Raw genomic sequence first — 24,576 nt, forward strand, 5'->3', positions numbered from 1 at the left:
ACAGGTACGCCGGGACGGGTTCCACTCGGCGGCCTGGTTGATATCCCGCTGGCGGCCTACCTGGCCTACCTGCGCTCTCTTCTGTCTTATCTGTCGGCGCTGACAGGCGTCGCCGCCCGCGAGACGCGAGCGTGCGGTTTTTTATTGGCGGCTATTGAATGTCATGACGATAAAGAGAGCTGCAGGAACCCTGGTGTTCAGGGAAAATAGAAATGCCAAGTCGTCGTCTTGTGTTCTTCTTTAGTCCGGTGGGGGTGGGGGGGGGGGGGGGATGGGCGCGGTGGTGGTGGTGGGGGGGCCCTGTGCTGATGTTGCTCGCCTGTTTTATTTGACAGGACATCGTGCAAATGGCGGAAGGGACCAGGGACCAGGCCGGAGCGGGCGCCACCGATTCAGAGGAGGACTCCCCCAACATGATCGTCTACAGGAAGGTAAGGCTGTGTGTGTGTGTGTGTGTGTGTGTGTGTGTGTGTGTGTGACCCCAGGTCAGTGTGTGTCTGCCGGACACTCGAGTGTCAGGAGGCCTCTCTTTCGACTCCAGCTCCGACTCGTCTCTCTGGACCTTCTTCTTCCTGCCTGCTGGACTCTACCATCACTTGTCTGGCAAACTTAAGCCAACGGGGGGGCGGTTATTCCTCCACAACCGACAAAACAGCTTGTTATTTCAAAAGCTTCTTTTGATTAGACTTAAACCAAGGGGATCCACTGCTGCACCGCTGAGCCGCATGGGGGTTGTAGAAGTGGACAGATCCCGTCCCACTGTCCCAATTCTGTCGTCTCCTCCTGCTCCAAAACGTCTTCCATTCATTAACAGATTAGCGGCGGGATGGGCGGGACAGGAAGTGGAACCGTGGTGAAACTGTGTCCTTCAGGCTTGTTGTTAAACCGTTCGCCGCTGCAGGGGTTTTCTGGGGGGCTTAGTGACAACTGGAAGCATTTCCCTGTGAAACCTCCATCTTTGTAAAAAAAAAAAATTAAAAAAACTCAGAGTCTGCAGCTCGCCAACGAAACAAAATCCTGACCTTCTTTGACTTTTGGTGGATCTCTTGCTTGGTAGTAATAAGAAATATCTTCTCTATCTGGATGCCGCACTGCTGCTACATATGTTTGTGTACTGCATGTGGGCATTTGTGTTTGTTCTAGTTGCGCTCATTGTTATCGTTATCTCCCCCCCCCCCCCCCCCCCCCCCACCATGTGTTCTAAGGAGCTGTCACGCTGCAGGGAGAACATACTGTAGCCCGCATGTGAAAATCCTTCACGCCGGAGCTTGGTTACGCAACGTGCACGCATGCCCGCAGGCGACGCATTTAAGAGGCTTGATGTTTCACTTGTTTTCGGGATGCCGCCCCGAAGAAATGTACATCGTTTCGTGTTTGAGTCCCACGCGGCGACAACAGACACATTTTTCTCAGAGTGACGGGACCTCTCTCTCTCTCTCTCTCTCCGACGCTTCCTGTTTTTTTCAAAATTAGATTTTGGATTCAAAGCCTGTGAGGATGAAAGCGTGGGAAGTAGCCATTTTTTTTTATTTTTTTTTAGCATGAGGCATTTTGCATGCACAAAGAAGAAATGCATCTATCTTGGTCTGTTCCACTCCCCACCTGAAGTGAACGCGCTGCTTGCAGAGGGTGCAGATAGCCCGCCTGGGACAACACAGGCAGCCCCTTGTCAGCTGGAAGGCGTCAGCACCTCTATCTGCAGACGCGCCATGTTGACCGGGCGGGCAGTTAGGTGGAGGTGGAGGTGAATGTGACGCGTTGGGGGGGCGGTGACGGAGGAGGAGGTTGCGTCTCCCTTTTATGAAGGCGCAGGCGCCGCAGTGCGATCCCGCTCCGTCTCTCTTCTCCTCCACCACCGAAAACAAAAACAAAAAAAATAGGTGAAGCAAAGAACAATCCAATAACTGCAGGGTGTCTTCTTGCCTCAAGACCTTTCGGTCTAACGCGAGTAGGTTCATGCTGTAAATGCACACACACACACACACACACACACACAAGCTTAATGCAACTTTAATGCACACTACCCCGTTGTGGATGTTGTGTTTCTCCTCGCTGCAGACGGACGATGGCACGGTGGATGAACCCAATTGGCACCAACAAACACACACACACACACACACACACACACTATGTGGAGGCGAAGCGTCGACTAGAAGCGCTGCGGTGCCCGGAAACGCAATTAAGCTCAAGGATGGAGTCCACTTTACTGGGGCAAAGCGCACAAACTATTAATCGCTAGCATTTCCCTTTTTTTCTATCCATTAAGAAAACGCAACGTTTGATTGGATGATGCAGCTCAAAGGCGGGGTGTTAAAGCCGTAGCTGTGCATCACACACACACACACACAACCTTCACCCAGAGGAGTCTCGGGAGCCATTAATGGGTAAATATCCGTAATGAGCCGTGCTGGGAAGTTCAGAGTCACCGCTGGGTGCTGGTGGCCTTTGGGTGAGGGTGGAAGCTTCAGCGCTCTATTAGCAGCGAGTACAGCTTTTTTCAAAGTTGTGTTCTAATTTAACGCGCTAGATTTTCTCCACTGGTTAAGAGCGGTGCTCTAGAAACTCCATCTGTGAGCATGTGGATATTAGAGTGGTGCTCAAAGCCAGAGAGATGCTAATCTTTTGATTTTTATTTATTTTACTACCTCCACACTTTTTCTGTGCTCTGAATTAAGAATTTAAGCTCATCTTTGGAAAATATCTGGTCCTCCAGAGAGATCACATTGCGCCATTCATTTATTCATATCCTGTATATTTTAAGGGTTAGGTTTTTTTTTAATCATAACTTGTATTTATCTAATGTTGAGAGAGGATAATTAAAGAGAGAAAATGCTGCAGTTAAAGCCAGTTGGACAGATTTCGGAATTGAGCGTCACAGGGCTGTGATCCAGTACAGCGTCATCATCACACCTGCTTCATCCCTTCACTGAAGGAATAGTTCCTGGATAATAAACAAAGTCCTACCTGTCCCGGCGCCTCTGCTGGTCTCACCCCCTCTTGACGTTAATTAAAGCCCCCCCTTGGAAATCACACTCGGCCGCCACCTTAAATGCCTCCTTTGTGTGCACTGACTGACCTCTGCCTCTCTGCGGAAGGAGCTTGCTGCGTGACCCCCCCCCCCCCCCACCCTCCTGCCCCCCCCCCCCCCACACACACAGTGGACTGAACACTAGAAATATGGAGACAAGTGGACACAATCCCAGCGTTTCCAGTCAGCGTCTCCGGGTCGATGTGTAATAGCATCGGAGAGGAAGCTGGTGCCCAGTTAAACTGTTTGCTGATGATGCTAAATAAACAAAAAACTGCTGAGTCATCACACACAGCCAATACTGATTGGACATGCGTGTGTGGCGTTGCGTCATTGAGCCTCAGAGATGGATTCACTCTGCCGACTGATCCAGTTTTTCAGGGGCTGATGAGCTCGGGTCATTAAAGCTGATGGCAACAGCTTTGAAGGGTGAGCGATAAGGAACCTTTTTTTAAGGAGGAAAAGGAGTTCCTCACAATCAGTGACACCAGTCGGCTGCGTCTCGCGTCTGCAGCGCTCTTTCCGGGGCTCAGACTCCGACGCTGCTTCTGGGAACTGCTCCACGCCTCCTCCACGTCTCCATCTTTTTTTTTTTTTTTTTTTCAAACCTCAAGGGGTCCCGTCTAGAGGTGCTCCTCCCCATGTCCCACTTTCCCTCCGACTGCCACTGCCAGCCAACAGGAAAGGAGCATTTAGTCACGGCTCACGGCTTCTTTTTTTCGTTGATGGTGCTGAATCCAGACCTCGATGGAAGTAGGGAGAAGGGCGGCCATGTTTCTCCGACGTCCTCGTTGTCTCTTTCTCTCTCTCTCTCTGCTCTCCAACGAACACACGCACGTGACCTTCTGATGGATCGGAATGAGTTTTCCCTTTTAAAACAGAAGGTCTGACTCACGCAGGCGGAGAGGGTCGGAGCGTCATCCGTGCACTGCTGAACAGCAGGTAATGATGCGCGCTGTCTGTTGCCGGAGTGCCGCGGCTGCGTGTGATTGTCTCCGGGTCGAGGGGGCCCGGAGGCGCTCCATGAATCACCGCTGTTCAGCTGGTACGGATGAACGGCCCGAGGGAGGGCGGGGTCGCAAACATTCGGCCCGAATTCTGAGTTCAGTTTCGGAGCAGCCGGGGGGGCCTCTGCAGCTTCGGCCTTTCCTGTCACCACGAGTCCCCAAAGTGAACTGGACAAATGCATATTCGTCTGGTTCAGACCCGCGGTGGACATCCCCCAAAACGGACCTGGTGGCGCTGTGGAGGCTGTGATTCAGTTCAGATTCTTTAAAAATAACAGCTACGTCCTTGTGGGGCGACCTCGCCGTTAAAGGTTGGACTTGGTTCCCGTTTGGCGTTTTCTCTTCTTGCCCTGAGCGCGTTCCCTTCAGGGGACACAGATCTCACATCGTCTCCCAAGGGTGAGACACCTTCATTACTCCCACCTTCCTTTGCACCTGGCAGGCAACACGAGACACTCCAACACACACACACACACACACACACACACACACACACACACCTGAATCTGACAGGTCTTTTCGGCTACGGAAACGACAGCAGCAAAGGGAGTTGTGGGGGAGGGAGGGGGGTAGGGGGGGGGTTTCAAGCTGGTGAACAAACGCCATCCATCGAGCTGCGGCCACAGCGAGAGGGAGGCGGTCACGACGCGCCAGAGGAGAGCCTAATCATTCGCCATTGCTTCATGCTTTCTTTTTCTCAAAAGCGCCTAAAAGGCAGTGATGTCTTTTCTTCAGCACACCTCGGCTATGAGAAACATATAATTCACTAATGCCCCCCCCCCCCCCACATGACCGTAACACCGGTTATGAGTTGACAACATTTAATCCAGTTAAATGGAAGTAATATCTTAGTTTTTACCATGTACATGAATGATGGAAGGGGGCAGGAGGGTTGCTAGTTGCAAAAGTCTTTGTATAAAAAAAGGTCATTGACCTTTTTGCAATTAAGGTCCCTCTCTTCCGAAGAGACAGTGAATTCAATAGCTCCCCTTTTTTTTAACAGTTATTCTTTCAGTGATACTTGCTGGATGGTAATGAGAGAAAGTGCTTTATGCAGTTCCAGTGGTGGAGAAAATCCGCCTTTTCAACCCCAAAGCATGAGTGGCTGTGCAGATCGCATGAAAACAGAGCATCACACCCTCACTTTGAAATGTGTTTTTATCACGAAGCAAAGCCAGTTTCCTTCCTTCTGCGCCTCGCATTCAGTACTTCAGAGGGGGTTGGGGTTTGGGGGGGGGGGGGGGGGGGGTGTAGGGGTTAGGTTGCAAATTCTAGCTTGGGCGAGATAATAGCAAGCTTCTTTCTTGACCCCCCCCCCCCCCCCCCCCCGAGGTGAAAAAATAACCGCTTTACGGACGCGTTCGGTTCAGCTAACAGCGAAGACGGTTCGTCAACACAATGAGATTTGATGCATTAAAACGCCCGCTGTGTTGCTCTTGGTTTATTTTTATTTTTTATTGATTCAGTCGGTTAATTAGCCTCGCAGATGAACAGCTAACCTATCCTGTTATGAAACGACGCGAGCGTAGCAGCTTCCCCCCCCCCCCCCCCCCCCCCCCCGCCCCCGTAGGGATACTTCAGGCCTCATTCGGTTTCATTAAAAGACAATTACGGGATGGAAATTGGACGAGTGGCGTGCGAGTGGGAGGAGGAGGACGGCGGCGCGACGGAGGCCATTGTGCAGACATGTGACCTGCGAGAGGATGGAGCTTAATGATGCACAGCGGAGCCATAAAAATCCTCCGGGATGGCGGAAGCCACGACGGGAAATCCATGCGCGCTGAAAGGTCAGGGGCCGCGCTCGCTCTCGCTCACGGGAGGAGCACAATCGTCAGGAGCCAAGGCGTGAAATGGGTAATGGATGGAGACATTCTCTCTCTCTCTCGGAGATGAGGACATAAAAACAACAAAAAAAACCATTTGTGTCTATTTAAACCTGGCTAAACCAATGGGGTGCGCCGATTGGAGAGGGAAGCCCCGCCCACCGCTGGCATCCATTGCGTATCCTTGTCGTTGTTGCATCCGGGCCAATCGAGTGTCAATGGTGTGCACCAGCGTTCCAGAACGAGGATTCACTGATTCAGGCGCCGTTGTGGTGGTGTTCTGCCAGATGCTGGATGAAGGTGGAGCAAAACCTGGTTTAAATATTGAAAAGAAAAAGGAGTGACGTCGTTGAACCTCAAAAAGCCCGAAACCTCTCCTCCTCCTCCTCCTCCTCCTCCTCCTCCTGAGATTGTACTCAGCTGCGCGAGGACGGCGTTTGTCTCCAGTGTCTCGGAGACATTCAAGAACAGGCTTGTGGGCCCGGCGAGGTACCGGGCCAACCCGGGCTTGATTGGCGCCTCCTCCTCCTCCTCCTCATCTGTAACCCAATTTACCAGCAGGCCTCGAGGAATGGGAGCGGCGCATTCGGGGGGAACGACGCCGACGTCAAAGGACGGACAGATGGTCCCGAGGTTCTACCACCTCAAACCTGCGTCTCCTGCGGGTCATGTGTGACGCTGTGAGGTGTCACCCTAAACGGTCACACCATTCTACATGTTAGCGGCTTATCCCCGACTTGCATAACAGTGTTGGCGCTTTGACTTAGAGGCTTATGCATCTGACTGAAGGGGGGGGGGAGCTAATAAATGATAGAAAACCCCCTCTGGAAAGAGCTACTTTGAAACGGAGGAAGAAAGCAGCAGATGCTCTTTTTTTGCACCAAACAATCTGTTCTCTCTCTCTCCTTTTTTAATTTTTTTTAAAAATAACTCCGCATGCCAATATGCGTCCTTTTCCCTTTCTTTCCTAATTACAGACTAGTGGCTGTAAGAATACGGCACCTCATGAGGAACCAAAGCTTTTTACCAAGTCCCACAGGCGCTCAACATGCAGATGGTGTGAGAGGTGCTGGCAGTGAAAGCACCTTCCCTGCATGTAAATCGCTGTTCAGAAATGATCCGAGGTAAATCCTGGGTGAACTGCAGGTAATGTGATTCTCTCCCCCCCCCTCTCTCCCCCCCCCTCGCAGCAAATTACCTTTCATGGCTTGTTGTGGCTCGGGCTTATTTTTGAACCTTGTTGTGAAAGCAGCCGCTCATTTCAGGCCACGTCTCGCCTCCGTATCTGCGCGGCCCACTTTTGTTTTAGAGTGCGGCTATCTGTCCTCCATGAGCCGCCCGTCTCCTGGCCCCCCCCCCACCACCCGCACACTCAAGCCCTTAGCAACCCAGCCGAGTATCCAACAACAGACGTCCACAAGAGCGGAGATGATCTTTTTCCGTCCTCCTTGAGAGAGGTGACCGACCGGATGAGTCACGGCGGTTGGCGGGCGAGGAGGATGGTGATGATGATGGTGCTCGATTCTCAGCCGGTGTTTTTGAACAACAACATTAACATTAAACGTTGAGCTTTTGATTTGAAGTTCTTCCTTTTGATTCGGGAAGGCGTGAGCTTTTTAATTCCTCTTAAAAAAAAAAAAAAAAAAGTAGACAAAAGCAGTGGCGACCAGTATGTCCCCTCCCACCCAGAGGGAGCATGATCTGTAATTATTTACCCAACGTGGCTTCCTGCCCTGCTGGAAGCCCGACTTGACAAACTTTTAATTGCCTCGCTTTTTTTTTTTTTTTTTTTTTTTGCCACTGGGCGTCGCCATGGAGACCGTGGCCCAGACCCAGGCCTCGGTGAAAGCCTCAGTCACCCGCGCGTCATGTTGGGACGAAGCAGCGCAGCCGGACTCCTCTGGACGTCAGCATGCACACGCCCCCCCCCCCCCCGAGGGGGTGTCCAGCTGGTCGGGGCAATCAGGCACCGGCTAATTGGACGATTCGCTCAGCCCTGCACCTCTCGAGGCCTCGTTGATCTGAAGCCCGACCATGTGATTAAATTACACATGAGGCCTCTGGAGGGAAAGGGCCCCCCCCCCCCCCCCTTTCAGCGGCTGGTTTCCCTACGTTTCCTTTTTAGTGCCTTCACAATCTAACGATCCCGGGGATCACACGTGAGAGGTGTTGGGCCAGCGGGGAAATGGCCTCAATGGGGTGTAAACTAGATGTTTTTTTTTTGTTGAAGAGAAAAGGGTTTCCCTGCAGGGCGTCCCGAGGCGAGACGGGTGAGTGGACGCGTCTCCTCCGGGACGCAGGTCGACGCCTCACTGCAATGCAACGTCAGACGCACGCCAGGTGATCGCGTCCCGAGAAATCGCCGACGGCTCCTCGTCGTGACTTGGCACGCTAGGAGAGTGGGATGGATGGATGGATGGATGGATGGAGGCTTTATTCTCACTGCGTCCGCCCCCCCCCTCGCGGGCAGAAGCACACCAGCTGGGTCCCACTTAATTTTGCACACGGGTCGAAATGGCACCGGGGGGAAAAAAAGGTGTCGCGTGACCGGTTGCCTGCTTTTTGAGAAGTTACTTTACATTATCTACACAACTGCTTGCTATTATTAGCTTAATGATATTTATGTGTTTACATTCCTTTTCATAAGTCTCTACCTTTCGGATCACTCCTGGTTCAGGACCAAGCCTCCATCATGCGAACGGGAGTGTTTCCTGAATGCGTCAGAGGATAAATGATCATTCATCCATGAAGATTAACTATCTGTTCCTATTTAGGATTACCGTGCATGGACTGTATGTGAGGTACTGGCAATTATATTGAATGTCACTGTAGTACTTGCAGTGCTTAATATGGCCATTATTTTTCTCATGAATGGAAGAATGCCTCCGTCTTCAGTCGGATTAGGAGTGTCATGTGCTGCTGCTTTTCCACTTAGCATCCAACTGGATGCTCTAATTCATGCATATTATCATGCAGCCCTAACGAGTCGCCATGCAAGCATGCTTGATATGTTCTGTTCTTTTGATTAGAGCGGACTGGAGCGCTCCCAGCTTTCAGACGGCAGACAGAAGCCTCGTCGGCGTTCCACCCTCGGGCAGCTCTCGCCGGCGTGCCCCCCCCCCCCCCCCCCGGCCCGTCACCTGGACGCGGGTCCTTCTCTTCACCCCGATGTCTTTCATACACTAACGAGTGTTCCCGAGCCCCGCTGAATATTTAATGGCGCCATTACCGCGCGGTACATCTTTTAGCAGCTGTCTCTCTCTGTTCTGAAGACAGGGACGTTTTTTTTTTTTTTAATGGCTTCATCTCTAGCCCCCCCAAAAAAATAAAATAAAGTGGTCCGCGGTTTCAAATGGTAGGAGGAGGGAACGTCTCCGCGTGTGGCGGCTTCTCGGTGGTTATTTATGTCGCCGACTCGCTCTCACTCAGGATTTGTCTCACTTCACTAACCCCAATTACAAAAGCATGTAACGGGGAAGCAATGATCTTGTTTTAGACGTTGCAGCGTGCAGGTCTTCCCTGACATTGATGTGGAGTAAATTGCTCAGGATCATGGAGGACAACATGGGACAGACCCTACAGCGTCTCCCCCTCAGGGTCATGGAGGACAACATGGGACAGACCCTACAGCGTCTCCCCCTCAGGGTCATGGAGGACAACATGGGACAGACCCTACAGCGCCTCCCCGTCAGGGTCATGGAGGACAACATGGGACAGACCCTACAGCGCCTCCCCGTCAGGGTCATGGAGGACAACATGGGACAGACCCTACAGCGCCTCCCCGTCAGGGTCATGGAGGACAACATGGGACAGACCCTACAGCGTCTCCCCCTCAGGGTCATGGAGGACAACATGGGACAGACCCTACAGCGCCTCCCCGTCAGGGTCATGGAGGACAACATGGGACAGACCCTACAGCGTCTCCCCCTCAGGGTCATGGAGGACAACATGGGACAGACCCTACAGCGTCTCCCCCTCAGGGTCATGGAGGACAACATGGGACAGACCCTACAGCGTCTCCCCCTCAGGGTCATGGAGGACAACATGGGACAGACCCTACAGCGCCTCCCCGTCAGGGTCATGGAGGACAACATGGGACAGACCCTACAGCGTCTCCCCCTCAGGGTCATGGAGGACAACATGGGACAGACCCTACAGCGCCTCCCCGTCAGGGTCATGGAGGACAACATGGGACAGACCCTACAGCGTCTCCCCCTCAGGGTCATGGAGGACAACATGGGACAGACCCTACAGCGCCTCCCCGTCAGGGTCATGGAGGACAACATGGGACAGACCCTACAGCGTCTCCCCCTCAGGGTCATGGAGGACAACATGGGACAGACCCTACAGCGTCTCCCCCTCAGGGTCATGGAGGACAACATGGGACAGACCCTACAGCGCCTCCCCTTCAGGGTCATGGAGGACAACATGGGACAGACCCTACAGCGCCTCCCCCTCAGGGTCATGGAGGACAACATGGGACAGACCCTACAGCGTCTCCCCCTCAGGGTCATGGAGGACAACATGGGACAGACCCTACAGCGTCTCCCCCTCAGGGTCATGGAGGACAACATGGGACAGACCCTACAGCGTCTCCCCCTCAGGGTCATGGAGGACAACATGGGACAGACCCTACAGCGCCTCCCCGTCAGGGTCATGGAGGACAACATGGGACAGACCCTACAGCGTATCCCCCTCAGGGTCATGGAGAACAACATGGGATAGACCCTACAGCGCCTCCCCGTCAGGGTCATGGAGGACAACATGGGACAGACCCTACAGCGCCTCCCCGTCAGGGTCATGGAGGACAACATGGGACAGACCCTACAGCGCCTCCCCGTCAGGGTCATGGTGGACAACATGGGACAGACCCTACAGCGCCTCCCCGTCAGGGTCATGGAGGACAACATGGGACAGACCCTACAGCGCCTCCCCGTCAGGGTCATGGAGGACAACATGGGACAGACCCTACAGCGCCTCCCCGTCAGGGTCATGGAGGACAACATGGGACAGACCCTACAGCGTCTCCCCCTCAGGGTCATGGAGGACAACATGGGACAGACCCTACAGCGCCTCCCCGTCAGGGTCATGGAGGACAACATGGGACAGACCCTACAGCGTCTCCCCCTCAGGGTCATGGAGGACAACATGGGACAGACCCTACAGCGCCTCCCCGTCAGGGTCATGGAGGACAACATGGGACAGACCCTACAGCGCCTCCCCGTCAGGGTCATGGTGGACAACATGGGACAGACCCTACAGCGCCTCCCCGTCAGGGTCATGGAGGACAACATGGGACAGACCCTACAGCGCCTCCCCGTCAGGGTCATGGAGGACAACATGGGACAGACCCTACAGCGCCTCCCCGTCAGGGTCATGGAGGACAACATGGGACAGACCCTACAGCGCCTCCCCGTCAGGGTCATGGTGGACAACATGGGACAGACCCTACAGCGTCTCCCCCTCAGGGCCACATGAGACAGAGGACACGCAGACACAGCCCATGCAATCGTTGCACACGCGTGTTTTGGTGTCGGGGCACACAAGTGTTCTCCCGGTAATCATTCACAGGGCTCGGTGGCGAGGGGCAGAGTGCCCGTTATCGTGTGCGTGCACGAGATACGGCGTGCCGTGCACTCTCTGCAGCCAAGTACTTCACTGGTGTGATGTCATCCTGTGTGGAGATAATGAGTCTGTCTACATGCTGCTGCACCCAGTCCTGGGTCCATTATTACAGGAGAACAAAAGGACCTGAACGTGTGCGTGGTGCTTTGTTCTTGGGGGGGGGGGGGGGGGGGGGGATTTCAAAGCTTCCCCCTTTTTTTCGTCTCAGGAAGGTTGGTCTTCAAAGGGAAAGATTGCGATGCGTCAGCACTAATCGCGCCCCCCCCCCTTTACACCGATTGGCTCGGTGTAAATCCACTTACGCGCGCGTGGAGGCCCGGCGAGTCGAGGCGGTGATTCGTCACAGTGGACGTTCAATAATGAATTACACTCCCTCGAGCTGCTGGTGAGAGATCGTCAATCGCGTTGCCACGCAGCGCCCTCTCTCTCTCCCCCCCCCCCCCCCCCCCACCGCTTGGCATCACGTGTCTTTTATTTAATTACCTACCCGCCTCTTCATGTGCACCATTCCAGGAGCGACGTCCCTTTTTTTTTTTTTTCGCGTTAAAGTTACAAAATGTCTCAGAACTAAAGTACATCGAGAGGCGGGCTGGGCAGGCATATTGGACACACTTGACATAAAGCAAAGCGTTGTAACAGCCAATCACGTGGTCGGCGTGCAAAATCAATACTGCAGATTGGCATCTACAACAAAACCCCGACTACTCCGTCGAAGCCTGAGTGCTCTCCCTGTGTCCTACACAGACGATGTGTCACCAACTTCTACGGGTCTGTGTCGATGTGTGTGTGTGTGTGTGCGTGCGTGTCGGTGTGTGTGAGCCTAATTTTAGGCCGGCTGATGTGTGATGTGTCTTCGGCACCGGCTGTGTCCGGAAGGCTGTGACGGTGCGTTGTTTCACAAGCACCTTTTGAGACTGAGCCTCGTGAATCACCCCACAGTGTGGCTTTATTACCTGACGAAGTGTGTGTGTGTGCGACTCAGTTTCATCGACATAACCTTTGACCTGTTCTGTCTCTAAGGTGCGAGCTTCACACACACACACACACACACTCACACACACACAGCCTTTTTTAACTGGCTGTAATTCTAACGCTGCACCAGTCAATGTTCCTCATGATGGATTCCAGGAGGACTCGCTGAGCAGAGCAGACCTCTGCAACGTGAAATGTAAATAACCACCTCACGGCTCGCTCTGCTGTTCGGTCAGCTCCTGCAGCGGAATATCCATATATTGGATATTTAATTCCCAAAATAACCACGCACAATAACCTCCGTTGTGTAGTCGGGGGGCGCGGGGGGGGGGGTGGGGCATTTCCTTATTTCCATTTACTCTTCAGCTCACTGACCCGCCGGCTTCTCCGCAGATCGAAGGCATCGTCACGAGAATACAAGATGAGAAGGCAGGAGGTGTGGCCATCCGCACGGTCAAAAGCTTCCTCTCCAAGATCCCCAGTGTGGTGTCAGGTTAGTGTTGGTCTGCATCTGTGTGTGTGTGTGTGTGTGTGTGTGTGTGTATATATATATATATATTTACTGTATATGGTGTTTGATGTGCATATGCTGCTGCAGTTCCATGCATCCATGTTTTTGTTGGGGTCATTTAAACTGCTGCTTCTACCTGAGCCGCTGAGGCAGCTCAGAAGCTGCTCTCGTCACGCCTTTCTCCACGTGTGTGTGTGTGTGTGTGTGTGTGTGCGTGCATGCTCGTGTACCACATGAGTCCCCCAAAAAGCTCATTTCCCTGCTTCACGGCCTCTCCGTCGTTCTCAGCGCCTTCTTTTTTTCCGATGCGGCACAAAAAGACAAATGTTGTGCTGTGCAGCAGCAGTGAAATAGTGGGAGGGAGAGAGACAGGCCTGCAAACACTCTGACCTGCTCTGACCAGAGACGCGTCACCGAGACTTCCTCGGGCTCCTCTGTGCTTGCGGCCCCCCCCTTTTTTTGTCGAGAACTGAACGTAGAACCGTGACGTCCCGCTTCTAACCAAAGGTCCTTCTCCTCATGCCAGGGGCGGACATTGTTCAGTGGCTGATGAGAAACCTCTCCATCGAGGACCCAGGTAAGCCCCCGCCGAGAGACACCCGCCGTCACGCCTTGGCCCCCGACGACGGGGGCGGGGACGGGGGGCTTCAGTGGTAAAAAAGGGAGGGGGGGATGGTTGGTTATCTGTGGGCTTTCTCTCACAGCTGAGGCCATCCACCTCGGGAGCCTCGTTGCCGCCCACGGCTACATCTTCCCCATCTCTGACCACGTCCTGACGCTTAAAGACGACGGGACCCTTTATCGCTTTCAGGTACGGGAGGGCTCCTCTCTTGGTGTGTGTGTGGGGGGGGGGGGGGATGTGTCTGTGGGATGTGTTTATCGCATGACGCTAACGAGAGCAATCCTCTCTGAGCCTGTTACTCACCGCACCAAGGTCGGTGCTGTACATCCCTCCCCGCCGGACGCCCACGTCAGAGCAGGAGGTGGGTGTATAACGGGGGGGGCGGGGGGGGGGGCAGCTGAGAGGCTTGTTTGGGGAGACTGTTCCTTTCTGTTCCTGCGCTGCGTCTGATCCGGCGTGACCTTTGGTCGGGTCCCTCCGATGGCTCACGGGCTCCGCGGTGACTCATCACTGGGTGACGGGGGCCATTAGCACCTTCATCCAGGGCCTCGAGCTGGAGGCGCACTGCCCCCCCCCCTCACCCCCGCCCTCAAACCACCTCTGAATGCATTTACCTTTGCCTCCTCAGGATTAAAAGACATCGTGGTGGCTGCGCAGGGAGGCCGCCGCATGTCTTACACTCACCAGCTACGGCTTATTTCGCGCACACATATCTTTTTTTGTTGATTGTTTTTTTGTACTATACATCTCTGTTGTTAATGTTAATGAGAGTTTGCATGTTGACCTTTTTTGTTTCAGTACACCCGAACAAGCCCGCTCATCCGTGCCAGCCGTTTGCGCTTATGCTAATTAACATTACGAGAAATAATGGGAGTGAAATATGTAGTTGAGCACCATCGATGTCTCATTCTGCCCCGTTATTAAGAATGCATGATGGATGCGAGTGATTCATTATTAATGGACTTGGAAATGAACTTTGAATGGTCGCTATAGACAATTAAATATGAATAGAGAGAATATATAGCCCTGCTGAGGGATATTTATGTGCAGCACGCAGACGTCAAGGATGACCGCGAAGCGACGAGCTGTCTTTTAACCTCGCGCGGAAATGCAGAGGGAGCGTGGGCGGGGGGGAGGAATCCGATCCCGGCGTTCCTATCGGAGGCTATTATTGAAAAACGATGCGTTTGTTTGACCATTGGCGTGAATTAAAACATGGCGTGTTTCTGTTTCGTCCTCGCCCGCTTTCGCCCAGTCTCCGTACTTCTGGCCGTCAAACTGCTGGGAGCCCGAGAACACCGACTACGGTGAGTACCACGGGGACCGCGTCTCAGTGCAGGTCCAGTGCCGTCCACGCCGTCTGGCTGACGGTAACCCCTCTTCCTCCTTTTGCCCCCCCCCGCAGCCATTTACCTGTGCAAGCGCACCATGCAGAACAAGGCCAGGCTGGAGCTGGCTGACTATGAGGCTGTAAGTACACAAAGAGAACTCTTCATAATGCAAAGAGCAAAATATGATGACACTCTTCAAAAAAAAAAAAAAAAGAACTCTACTCGCTTTTCACAGCAAAGCAATCCACCGCACTTCTATATTCTAAATTACTCTGCAAATATTGTCCAGCAGACTTACTTTCTCTCCTATTCAGGTCACTCTGTGCCAGCTTGCTAATTAGTAGCTACTCTTTTTTTTTAATGATGCCACGTGCTGTATATTTTACAGATGCTTGTCTGAGTGGTGTTATTAACGACGTACAGTCCAGTAGGAAGCTTCAATCAGAGCACATCATTGCGGTTTAAAGAGTTTGTGTTTTCATCCTACTCAAGCCAAACGTATCATGTGACGAGTTACACTTATTTAGGTCACGGGTTTGTTTTATGAGTCACAGTTGTTGCTTTTTATCTGCCGTGTTTGAAACGTGACTGTTTGGTACGGATTAAACCGATGTAATACAAAGAGTTTTTGGCAGCTGTGGCCTTGAAACGACGTGTCTGATTACCCCCCCCCCCCCCCCCTCCCAGGAGAACCTTGCCCGGCTGCAGAGGGCTTTTGCCCGTAAGTGGGAGTTTATCTTCATGCAAGCCGAGGCTCAAGTCAAGTGAGTAGACCAGCGAATGCACGAGTCGGGGAAATGTCGCCCGTTGATGTAAGAGTCGTGCAACGACGTAAACAGATGCTGATCAGATCAAAGTTCATGCCCCCCCCCCCCCCCAAGAGGCAACGCTTCGGGGTGCAGTGTTAGTCGCAGCGTTGTCGCGCCTGCAGGTTGCTCACATTAAAATACATCTGACATCCCCCCCCCCCAGTGGGATTAAACAAACCCTGTTGCCATCGATAAACGTCTTTGTAAGACTCCCATCTGCTGGCGGCCGTGTGTAAGTGCAGCGTCTCCCTCGTGATGCACGTTCCTTTTTTTTCCTCTTGTCCACTAAAGTGGGGAGCGACGATGTTTCAGAGGTACGTGTTCTCTCTATTTAATTGGCTGCTTTCGTTGACAGGATCGACAGGAAGAAGGACAAGGCAGATAGAAAGATCCTGGACAGCCAGGAGAGGGCCTTCTGGGACGTCCATCGACCGGTGGTGAGTTATGAGGGGAGGGGAGAGGGCGGGGGGTCAGATGCAGCAACAGTGAAAGAATGGAAATGAATAAAGGGCAAAGAGAACATTTGAGCATTTTACAGGTCCTCCGCTCTCTGATCGCGCTTTGCATACGAGAGGCCTTTGGCGTCGCTGAATAGAGAAAGGGGCCTTTTTATTGTGGTGGGGGGGGGTCAGGCGTAGACAATCCGCCGTTATCTGAACCGGGGACGTGTTCTGTCTCCCGTCGCCTCCCTCAGCCGGGCTGTGTCAACACCACAGAGATGGACATCCGCAAGTGCCGGAGAGAGAGGAACCCCCACAGGGTGAAAAAGGTGAGCCTTTAGCTTTATTTTATTAAACCTTTCCTAATGACCTTTTAAGGTTTCGACATCACTTCGCTGTCTTGCAAAATACCACCACCCCCCCCCCCCCCCACAAAAAAATAACGTGGTATCTTCTATATACAAAAATCTTTGATAGATTTAAAAAAAACATGAATTCAGGTTGGTGTAATAAAAAATAGTTAACAATTGACAATGTTTGTGGTGATCAGGACGAGCGGCATGTGTCAAAGAAATAAAACCCTTGCACCTGCGATCCGTAAATATGAACTAGAGCCCCCCCCCCCCCCACCTGATCCGTCAATGGGCATCAGTACAAAACGTGTCTCTGGTCCTCCCCAGTCGGTCTACGGGGTCACGGACGACGGCCACGGCCAGCCGAGCCCCGCCCTCGTCGGCTCCCAGCCGGAGCGGAAGGCCACCAGGGAGGACGTTCAGAAGGAGGTAAACTCGCCGCCCCCTCCCCCACCCCCACCCCCGCAGACTGATGAGCTGTTTACCTCCTTTTCTAGCCTCCTCATTGTTCTCCTCTGATCAGATCACCTTCTTGAACATCCAGCTGGACAGACACTGCATGAAGGTTTCCAAAGTGGCCGACAGCCTGATGGGCTACACGGAGCAGTTCATGGAGTACGACCCCTTCGTGTCGGCCCCCGAGCCCTCCAACCCCTGGGTCAGCGACGACGCTGCCTTCTGGGACCTGGAGGCGAGGTGAAGGCCTGGGGGGGGGACGCACGCATTTATTCTGTTCTCTCTCTCTCTCTCTCTCTGTGTAATCTGTAATCTGTAATCTTCACTGCGAGCAGTCGAGACCCCAGCCAGCAGCGCGTGAAGAAGTGGGGCTTCTCTCTGGAGGAGGCGCTGAAGGACCCGGCGGGTCGAGACCAGTTCCTGAAGTTCCTCGAGTCGGAGTTCAGCTCGGAGAACCTGAGGTGAGGAGGAGGAGGAGGAGGAGGAGGAGGAGGAGGACGACGACGACGCCACGCGATCTTTAAAGTGTCTGTTGGCATCATTCACATCGACACCGGATCACATGATTACTTTGTGACATATACATACGTGATTCATACCGCCATTGAACCCGACGCCGTTTGTAGGTTCTGGCTAGCGGTGCAGGATCTGAAGCGGCGCCCCCTGCGGGACGTGGCGTCCCGCGCGCGCGAGATCTGGCAGGAGTTTCTGGCCGAGGGCGCGCCGAGCTCCATCAACCTGGACTCCCACAGCTTCGAGCGCACCAGCCAGAACCTGAGAGACGCCGGCCGCTACAGCTACGAGGACGCCCAGGTCAGGCGCCGCCGCCGCGCTTTGTCTCTTGCCTTCACACGTGATCGCGTAGCGAAGATGCTTTCACCTGCAGAGTGAACGCCGTGAACGGGTCATGTGACGCAGGGCACTCACTGTGACGTTCTCTCTCTCTCTCTCTCTCTCGCAGGAGCACATATTCAAGCTGATGAAAAGTGACAGCTACGCACGCTTCTTGCGATCCAACATCTACCAAGATCTCCTGTTGGCCAGAAAGAAGGTGAGTCACCGCACCCCCACCACCCCCCATTTCATCACCAAATGTTGTCCCTCTTATTCCTTAAATGATTTTTAAAAGCATTTCAGGGAAGTATCTGATGTATGAATTTAGTCTCTAATACAACAGAGGGGGGGAGGGGGGGGCATTTTATTGCCATTTGGCAGTTCTTAGCAAGGTGTTCTGCAGTTTCATGTTGTCACGGGACGTCATGTGACGTTATGAAGAGAAAACAATGACAGCTATGACAGCTAAACCACGAGCTAATGTCGCTAATATGGAGCTTCTCATTGAATCACAGCAGTTCATGCTTACTCCCCCCCCCCCCCCCCCGCCTCTGCCGGCCCGTCACTGCCCCCACACAACTCATTTTTTGCGATGCTTCCTCACTAACTAACTCATCCCTTGACCCCCCCCCCCCCCCACCAACCCACCCAAACACTGCTTCCCCCCCGGCCCTTTCCCGAAACAGCAGCCGGCAGACAGTGAACAGGGCCGCCGCACCTCCCTGGAGAAGTTCACCCGCAGTGTGGTAAGTCCTCCGGAGCTGTGGCTGCTCATATATTACAAACCACGCTGTCTGGCTGCCTGTCAATGGGTCACATGTCACTCGGCCGCGGCTCGTCACATGCCACGCAAACGCGGCAGCGGGACGGTTCTGTGCCTTGTCACGTGTGTTGGTTTTTAATCGGCCTCTGCAGGGCAAGTCGTTGACGGGAAAGCGCCTCACGGGCCTGATGCAGTCGTCCTGACACAGCCTGCGCTGGTGGCGGCGGCGGCGGAGGGGGGGGGGCTCAGCCGGGAGCCTTGTCGGAGCGGCGGAGGTGGTGGGGGGGGCGTCGCAGAAGAGGATCCTCTCGTTCTCCGCTGCGAGGATCTGCTGCCCGATTGGTGCTGCCTCCACAACGGAACTACTGAGGGAAAGACACTGCTGACCCCCGGGGGGCGGAATAAGCACATTGGAGGGGGGGGGACGACACCTGTCAGTCAGCAAACTAGTTGTTAAAGTTTATATTGTTTCTCATTTTGTATACATGTCGATTGGATATTAAAAGCACATATGTGGTGTTGCACATGAAAGGGTAAATACCACATTTAACGGCTATTTGCCACAAGCTTCTGCAAAGAGTTGACTTCTGTTTCTCAAACAGCCGGGGAGGGGGGGGGTCGAGGAGGTCAAGGAGGTCGAAAGGTCACCTCAACACAGACGCAAACCCACCCAGTATTTCCGATTGTCTCTGTACTCTCCAGGCAGCCTGCAATACAGAACGTGAGAGGCCTCCTTTTTATAACCTTAACATTTCTATTATATCTGTTCATTATAAAGCACAGGAAATGTTAAATAGTTTTTTGCGGTAATCAGAAATTTAACATTGTTTTTTTTTTTTTAAACATATACGGTAGAGACTTTGAAGTTATAACTCTAGTGGAAATAACTTTCCATTCTTCATTTACATTCCGAAATCTGGCACAAGGGCTTAATGTAGCATTTGCACTGTTGCATGTTCCATTCATGTGTCTTTGTGGAGGATTTGTTGTTTTGTACAACAGTGCTTTGTGATGGATAAAGACTCTTTGGATCCAGTTAGTTTAACTCTGCAAACATTCAAAGAAAACACGAGGAGTCCGTGGGAATAAACGAGGAACTCCAAACGCGGCGCTTTCCTTCAGTCCTCCCACTTCTACCAGTGCGGGTCACATGCCAAACAGCAACCACCTGCTCCTTTCTCCAAGTCTCCAGTGCCATGGGTCCATCTAGTGGTGGACCAGTAAAGACCAGTACGGACAAACCTCCAGTGGTTCTCCGATCACGGTTATACTATTTCAATACATGGGGATCATCAATGTTTTGTTGCTTCTTTTTTTTTTTACTGCATGAATATCATCTGTTTGGTCCAAACAATGAAAGCTGCCCACAGTTGTGACTCTATATGTGGGGGGGGGGGGGGGGGGGTTGGGGTTGAGTTTGGGCCCCCCATGAGGCCAGTGACTGCTACAGTGACAGAATGAAAGAGTGCATACTGTTTTCTATTAGTAACTATTTACCAAATGTATATTCTCAGCACAAACACAATTGTGCGTCGTAGATTGACTTTATTTCCTTATCCAAAAGCACACTTTATCGTAATATGGGCACATTACTATGCATGTAACATATTCAGGGCATTTTGTGCTTTTAGTTTCTCAATCGGGAGGACGACTGCTGGCATTCCAAAACACTCAAGCACCTGCCGCCTATTCATGGCTACCAAATAATAAAAAGAAACCCTGGACCTGTCTGCCCACTGCCAAGCTTGGTTTGTTTGATGTTGAACCAGAAAAAAGGGGAACTTGTCTGGACATCTGATTATATATATATATATATATATATATATATATATATATATATATATATATATATATATATATATATATATATATATATATATATATATATATATATATATATATATATATATATATATATATATATATAAGGGCTGGGACTCGATTAAAAATATTGATCTAATTAATTAGAGGCTTTGTAATTAATTAATCAAAATTGATCGCATTTTAATTGCATAAATATTTGACCTGAGAACAGTGAAGTAATTTTTTTCACATGGATTTTTATTTTTGTTCAACCAATTCCAGCAGGCAAGTGTAGAAATAGCATATTTAGAAATATATTACTTTCAGAAATTAAGGTAGCCTATAGGTAAGTAGACCTTCTGTAAACTGTTTTTTTTAAGTGGACCAATACTTTCAAGTATATTCAGAACATTGGTTATTTTTTCAGACGTGGACTTAGTTACCCTGGTCCTTAAACCAGTCATCTGGTGCAGTGTGGGTTGGGTGTGGGTCCTTGTAACCGGAAGTCGGGCTAACGTCCACGCTAGCCGCTAATTGTTTTGCGTTGAGGTGATACTTGAGGCTCGATGTGAATTCCTTGTTGCACAGCTTGCACACAACCACGCTCTTATCGACGCTTCCATCCGTGTGTTTATTATAATAAGATTTCCCATTCACGGGGCCACCCGACACGGTCTCGTCAGCTTCTTCGTTCATGTTCACTGTGGTTTGTTGTTGTCTGAAGTCATGAACGCAAGTTGGTGCTCCAGTATAATCGGTCCTCCCGAAACTCATCCAGTGAGAAACGTTCTGCGGTGCAAAAAAGCGTAAAAAATGTTTAATGTGTTATTTTTTGTGTAATTAATTAATCTTAATTCACATTGTAATTTTATTAATCGTAATTAACGCTTAAGGATTACATTCAATAAAGTAATTGTATCATAATATTAAAGTACTAACAAAGAACAAAAAACAGGTCTTAGTACAGTATGCAAGTCATTGTGTAAAATAATTGTGTCAAAACACATAGATCGTAGTGTTTTAAAAATATGTTGGACCAACGTCGTTGGTATGACGGGAAAAACACCAAAACTCATAGAACCAGACATTGTGTTCTAATTTTATTTAGTTTATAAAAAAAAAAAGTATTTAGAAGTATTGCCATTGGTCTGGGATATTGAGATGAAAAAAAGAATACCACAAAAACTCTGAATGCAGAATGTTGAAAAAGTCCTGAAAGAAAATATTGATAAAGTCAACTAATTGATACTGATTTTTATTTGTATAACTCAATATCACAAATCGAAAATCTGCCTCACCGGGCTTAACGATGTGAACTACTTACATCACTTTATCGGTGGGACCTCCTGCACTAGATGTCCTGTGCAAAATAAAAAACATAAAATGACATCATAGTTAATCCATAGTGGCGAAAGTAACTTTATAATCATAAATAGTATCACTAGTGAAAATGTAATCAATGGAAGCATTAATAGTGAAAGACGGCTGATCGAGGTTATTCGGACCCGTCCGGATGGACCCCGGAAGCAGCAGCACGCGGTCCAGGTGTAACCATGGAAACCTGCGAGGCGAGAATGAAGTCATGCAGTGCGTGTCAAAAATAGTGAAGAAACATTTTTATAAAGGGTTGGATGGCAGAAAAGTTTTTTTTTTTAAGTCATTTTGTTTTTTTAAAGATGCAAAAAAGAAATTGTAAAATATTCCATCATATGAAATTGCAATAAAAAAACGTAAAATACATTGTGGGTCATTCAAATGGCATAAAAAACTTTTGCAAATAACATGTCATAGTATATTAAGTCTTAAGACCTGAATCCATTGATCACTTGTACACACTTGTTCACACTTAATGTTTTTTCCACTCACCTCAACCCATCGATTCTGAGACGCAGCCGATGAGAATACAGACTTCTCAAAAACGTCAGAAAAACAGCCTCCAACGTTACCACCCATTCTTTATTACTTTTCTTTATTTTTTTCAGAACAATAAAAATAGTTTAACAAACAAAGACTTCTTCATCCTCTCCATTTCAACTCATATTTACAGCTGAGGATGAAACAAATGTCCGTTTCACCTCCTCTTGGCTCCGTTCCCCCCCCCCCCCCCCTCCCCCTCGGCCCCCCCCCCCAGCCCCCGCAGGCTTGGACGAGAGCATCAGGGCCTATTGCTGTGTCTTTGACGAGGTATGCAGGCTTTCCAATGATTTGGGGGGACACGTGGCCCGGAGCAGACGCGCCCCCTGACCTTTGCATTCAGGAGCTTCTATTGTTTCGGGCAGGTGACATTAAGCGGCTTACGATCGATGGAACACGTGCTTCCACTTTAACTGGCATGACTTTTGGAAGATGAAAAAAAAAAAAAAAAAAAAAGACACACTGACCGATCTCACTGTGGACACACCACCTACGAAAGGAGACAGTTAAGAAAGTGTCGGCGCCGTGCTTTGTCCGTGCTGCGTGGCGGGTCCCTGAAGGAGGCGGTTCCAACGCGCCCCGACAAAAAGGTATTAAGGGTTAGCTTAAAAAAAAACAGAGGAGCGGCACGTGGAAGGAACCAGAGCTCTATATGTGCAACCTGTGATTTTTTTTTTTTTGATGTAGCACTGCATGCGCCTTCTAAACGCCGTAAAGCAAGCAGGCCCGCTAAAGACTGAAAGGTCACGTGACTTTGAGTCTCTTCTCATGTGCTCTCTCCGAGCAGAAGATTTTTACAAAAGCTGAGGCTTTGCATGGCGAGTGTCATCGGACAGAGATGGAGATGGAGCTCGTTATTGCAAATATTTTCCTAAAAAATAAAAATAAAAAAAAAGCCTCCCAAAGCCCTGATGGGAAGTCGATTGTAAATCGGATCCCGGTGCGGCGACTGAATACAAATCCCATGAATCAGGAGTGAGCTGCTGACCAAATCAACGGCGGAGGAAATGAAAGAGGCCTGAGTAGTTGCGGCTATTGTGCACCTGATCCGGACAGAGGTCATCGATACAAACCCAAGAAGTCATTCTAAATCAAACCTTAAAAAGAGATCAAAAACATAGAAATATTCATACAGACGCAAAAAAGGAGGAGCTGAAATGACCCAGCGGACCAGCAGATAGAGAGCAACAGAGAGGGAGAAAGGACAGAGAGAAGGTCATTAATACAGTAGTCCGGAGGTCACTGTGTAATAGTGGTGTGTTCGAGCACCATGTTTATGGCTGTGGGGGGAGGGGAGGGGGGGGGGGGGGGGGGGTCAGGGGATCACTGGTTCAGTCAGGGCGGAGGGTCGTGGCTGTCACAGTGATGAGGGATAATGACGTCTTAGTGTCACATCGGATCACACGGCCGACACACAGTCGCTGGGCGGGGGGGGGGTGGGGTGGGGTGGGGGGGCGGCGGCCTTCAACCACGGGGGGGGGGGGGGGGGGGGGCGCAGATGCAACAGGTCCAAAAGGTCCGGCCTCGACGCAGGAAGGAGGCAGAGCGAAGCTGGATCAACTCGCATTCGAAGAGTCCAGAAGGGATCAATACGCGTCGTCGAGGGAGCGGATTTCAGTCGGGCCGCTTTCGACCCAAATCAGAAGTTTAAACCCTCTGCTTCTCCTCTGGGGCCCATGTGCTGCTCCTACAGGACACAGCAGACAACAGGGCGGTCAGACTCGCACTTGCGTACGTGCCCCAAAACGTGCCTACAGCCATAAGGGGGCGGTGCTTTGAGCTAAATGCTAACATGCTAACGTTTACCACAGTCCTAGTTTAGCATTGTGTTAATTAGAGCAAAACAACTGTTAAGATAATGTATTAAATTAAAAAAAGACTTACCTTTGATGAATTTAGCCCTCTTTATCAGTAAAGACTATATTTAAACATGTCAGGTGGCCTGTGGCAATCCTTTCATTGGTTCCTTCATTTTGGTACAAGTGTAATCCAGGGTCAGCGCAGAGGCCTTCACAGTCACAGCCGAAGAAACAGCCAGCGGCTCGGGTCCGCAGTGACGTTCCATCATCACACAAACGCGCGGTATAATTTATGCCGTATTGTTTGAATTCCTCCAGTGTTGTTTTTGTTTGTTTGTTTGTTTGTTTGTTCTGTTCGTAACGTGTGCGCTTCGTTTCCTCCGGCGACCAAAAACGGACTCAGTCTTCTGCTTTCGCCAAGAGGCCGAGTCGCTTGTCAAGAAACACAGTCGTTCATAGCCTTCAAAGTAATATATATAATAATAT

General features: G+C 51.0%; 1 protein-coding gene across 5 annotated transcripts; it reads left to right on the plus strand.

Moving 5' to 3' along the window:
- Positions 1-283: 283 nt before the first annotated feature.
- On the plus strand, positions 284-18,810 carry LOC119227543 (regulator of G-protein signaling 6-like). Of its 5 annotated transcripts, none has more exons than XM_062560661.1 (16): positions 284-431; positions 12,849-12,948; positions 13,493-13,543; positions 13,671-13,777; positions 14,844-14,895; positions 14,994-15,058; positions 15,607-15,683; positions 16,084-16,165; positions 16,423-16,497; positions 16,849-16,950; positions 17,045-17,217; positions 17,313-17,438; positions 17,604-17,790; positions 17,939-18,028; positions 18,498-18,557; positions 18,727-18,810. In XM_062560661.1, exons 1-16 carry the CDS (start codon positions 348-350, stop codon positions 18,775-18,777), a joined length of 1,482 nt encoding a protein of 493 aa, XP_062416645.1. In that variant the 5' UTR covers positions 284-347; the 3' UTR covers positions 18,778-18,810. The 5 variants fall into 5 exon arrangements, with proteins under 5 accessions (XP_062416645.1, XP_062416646.1, XP_062416643.1 ...); XM_062560662.1 differs by having other exon boundaries at positions 18,501-18,557; XM_062560659.1 differs by lacking the exon at positions 18,727-18,810 and having other exon boundaries at positions 18,498-18,719.
- Positions 18,811-24,576: the final 5,766 nt, after the last annotated feature.

The sequence above is a fragment of the Pungitius pungitius genome, unplaced genomic scaffold (genome assembly GCF_949316345.1).
Source record: "Pungitius pungitius unplaced genomic scaffold, fPunPun2.1 scaffold_110, whole genome shotgun sequence".
In the NCBI taxonomy this organism is placed as follows: Eukaryota; Metazoa; Chordata; class Actinopteri; order Perciformes; family Gasterosteidae; genus Pungitius; species Pungitius pungitius.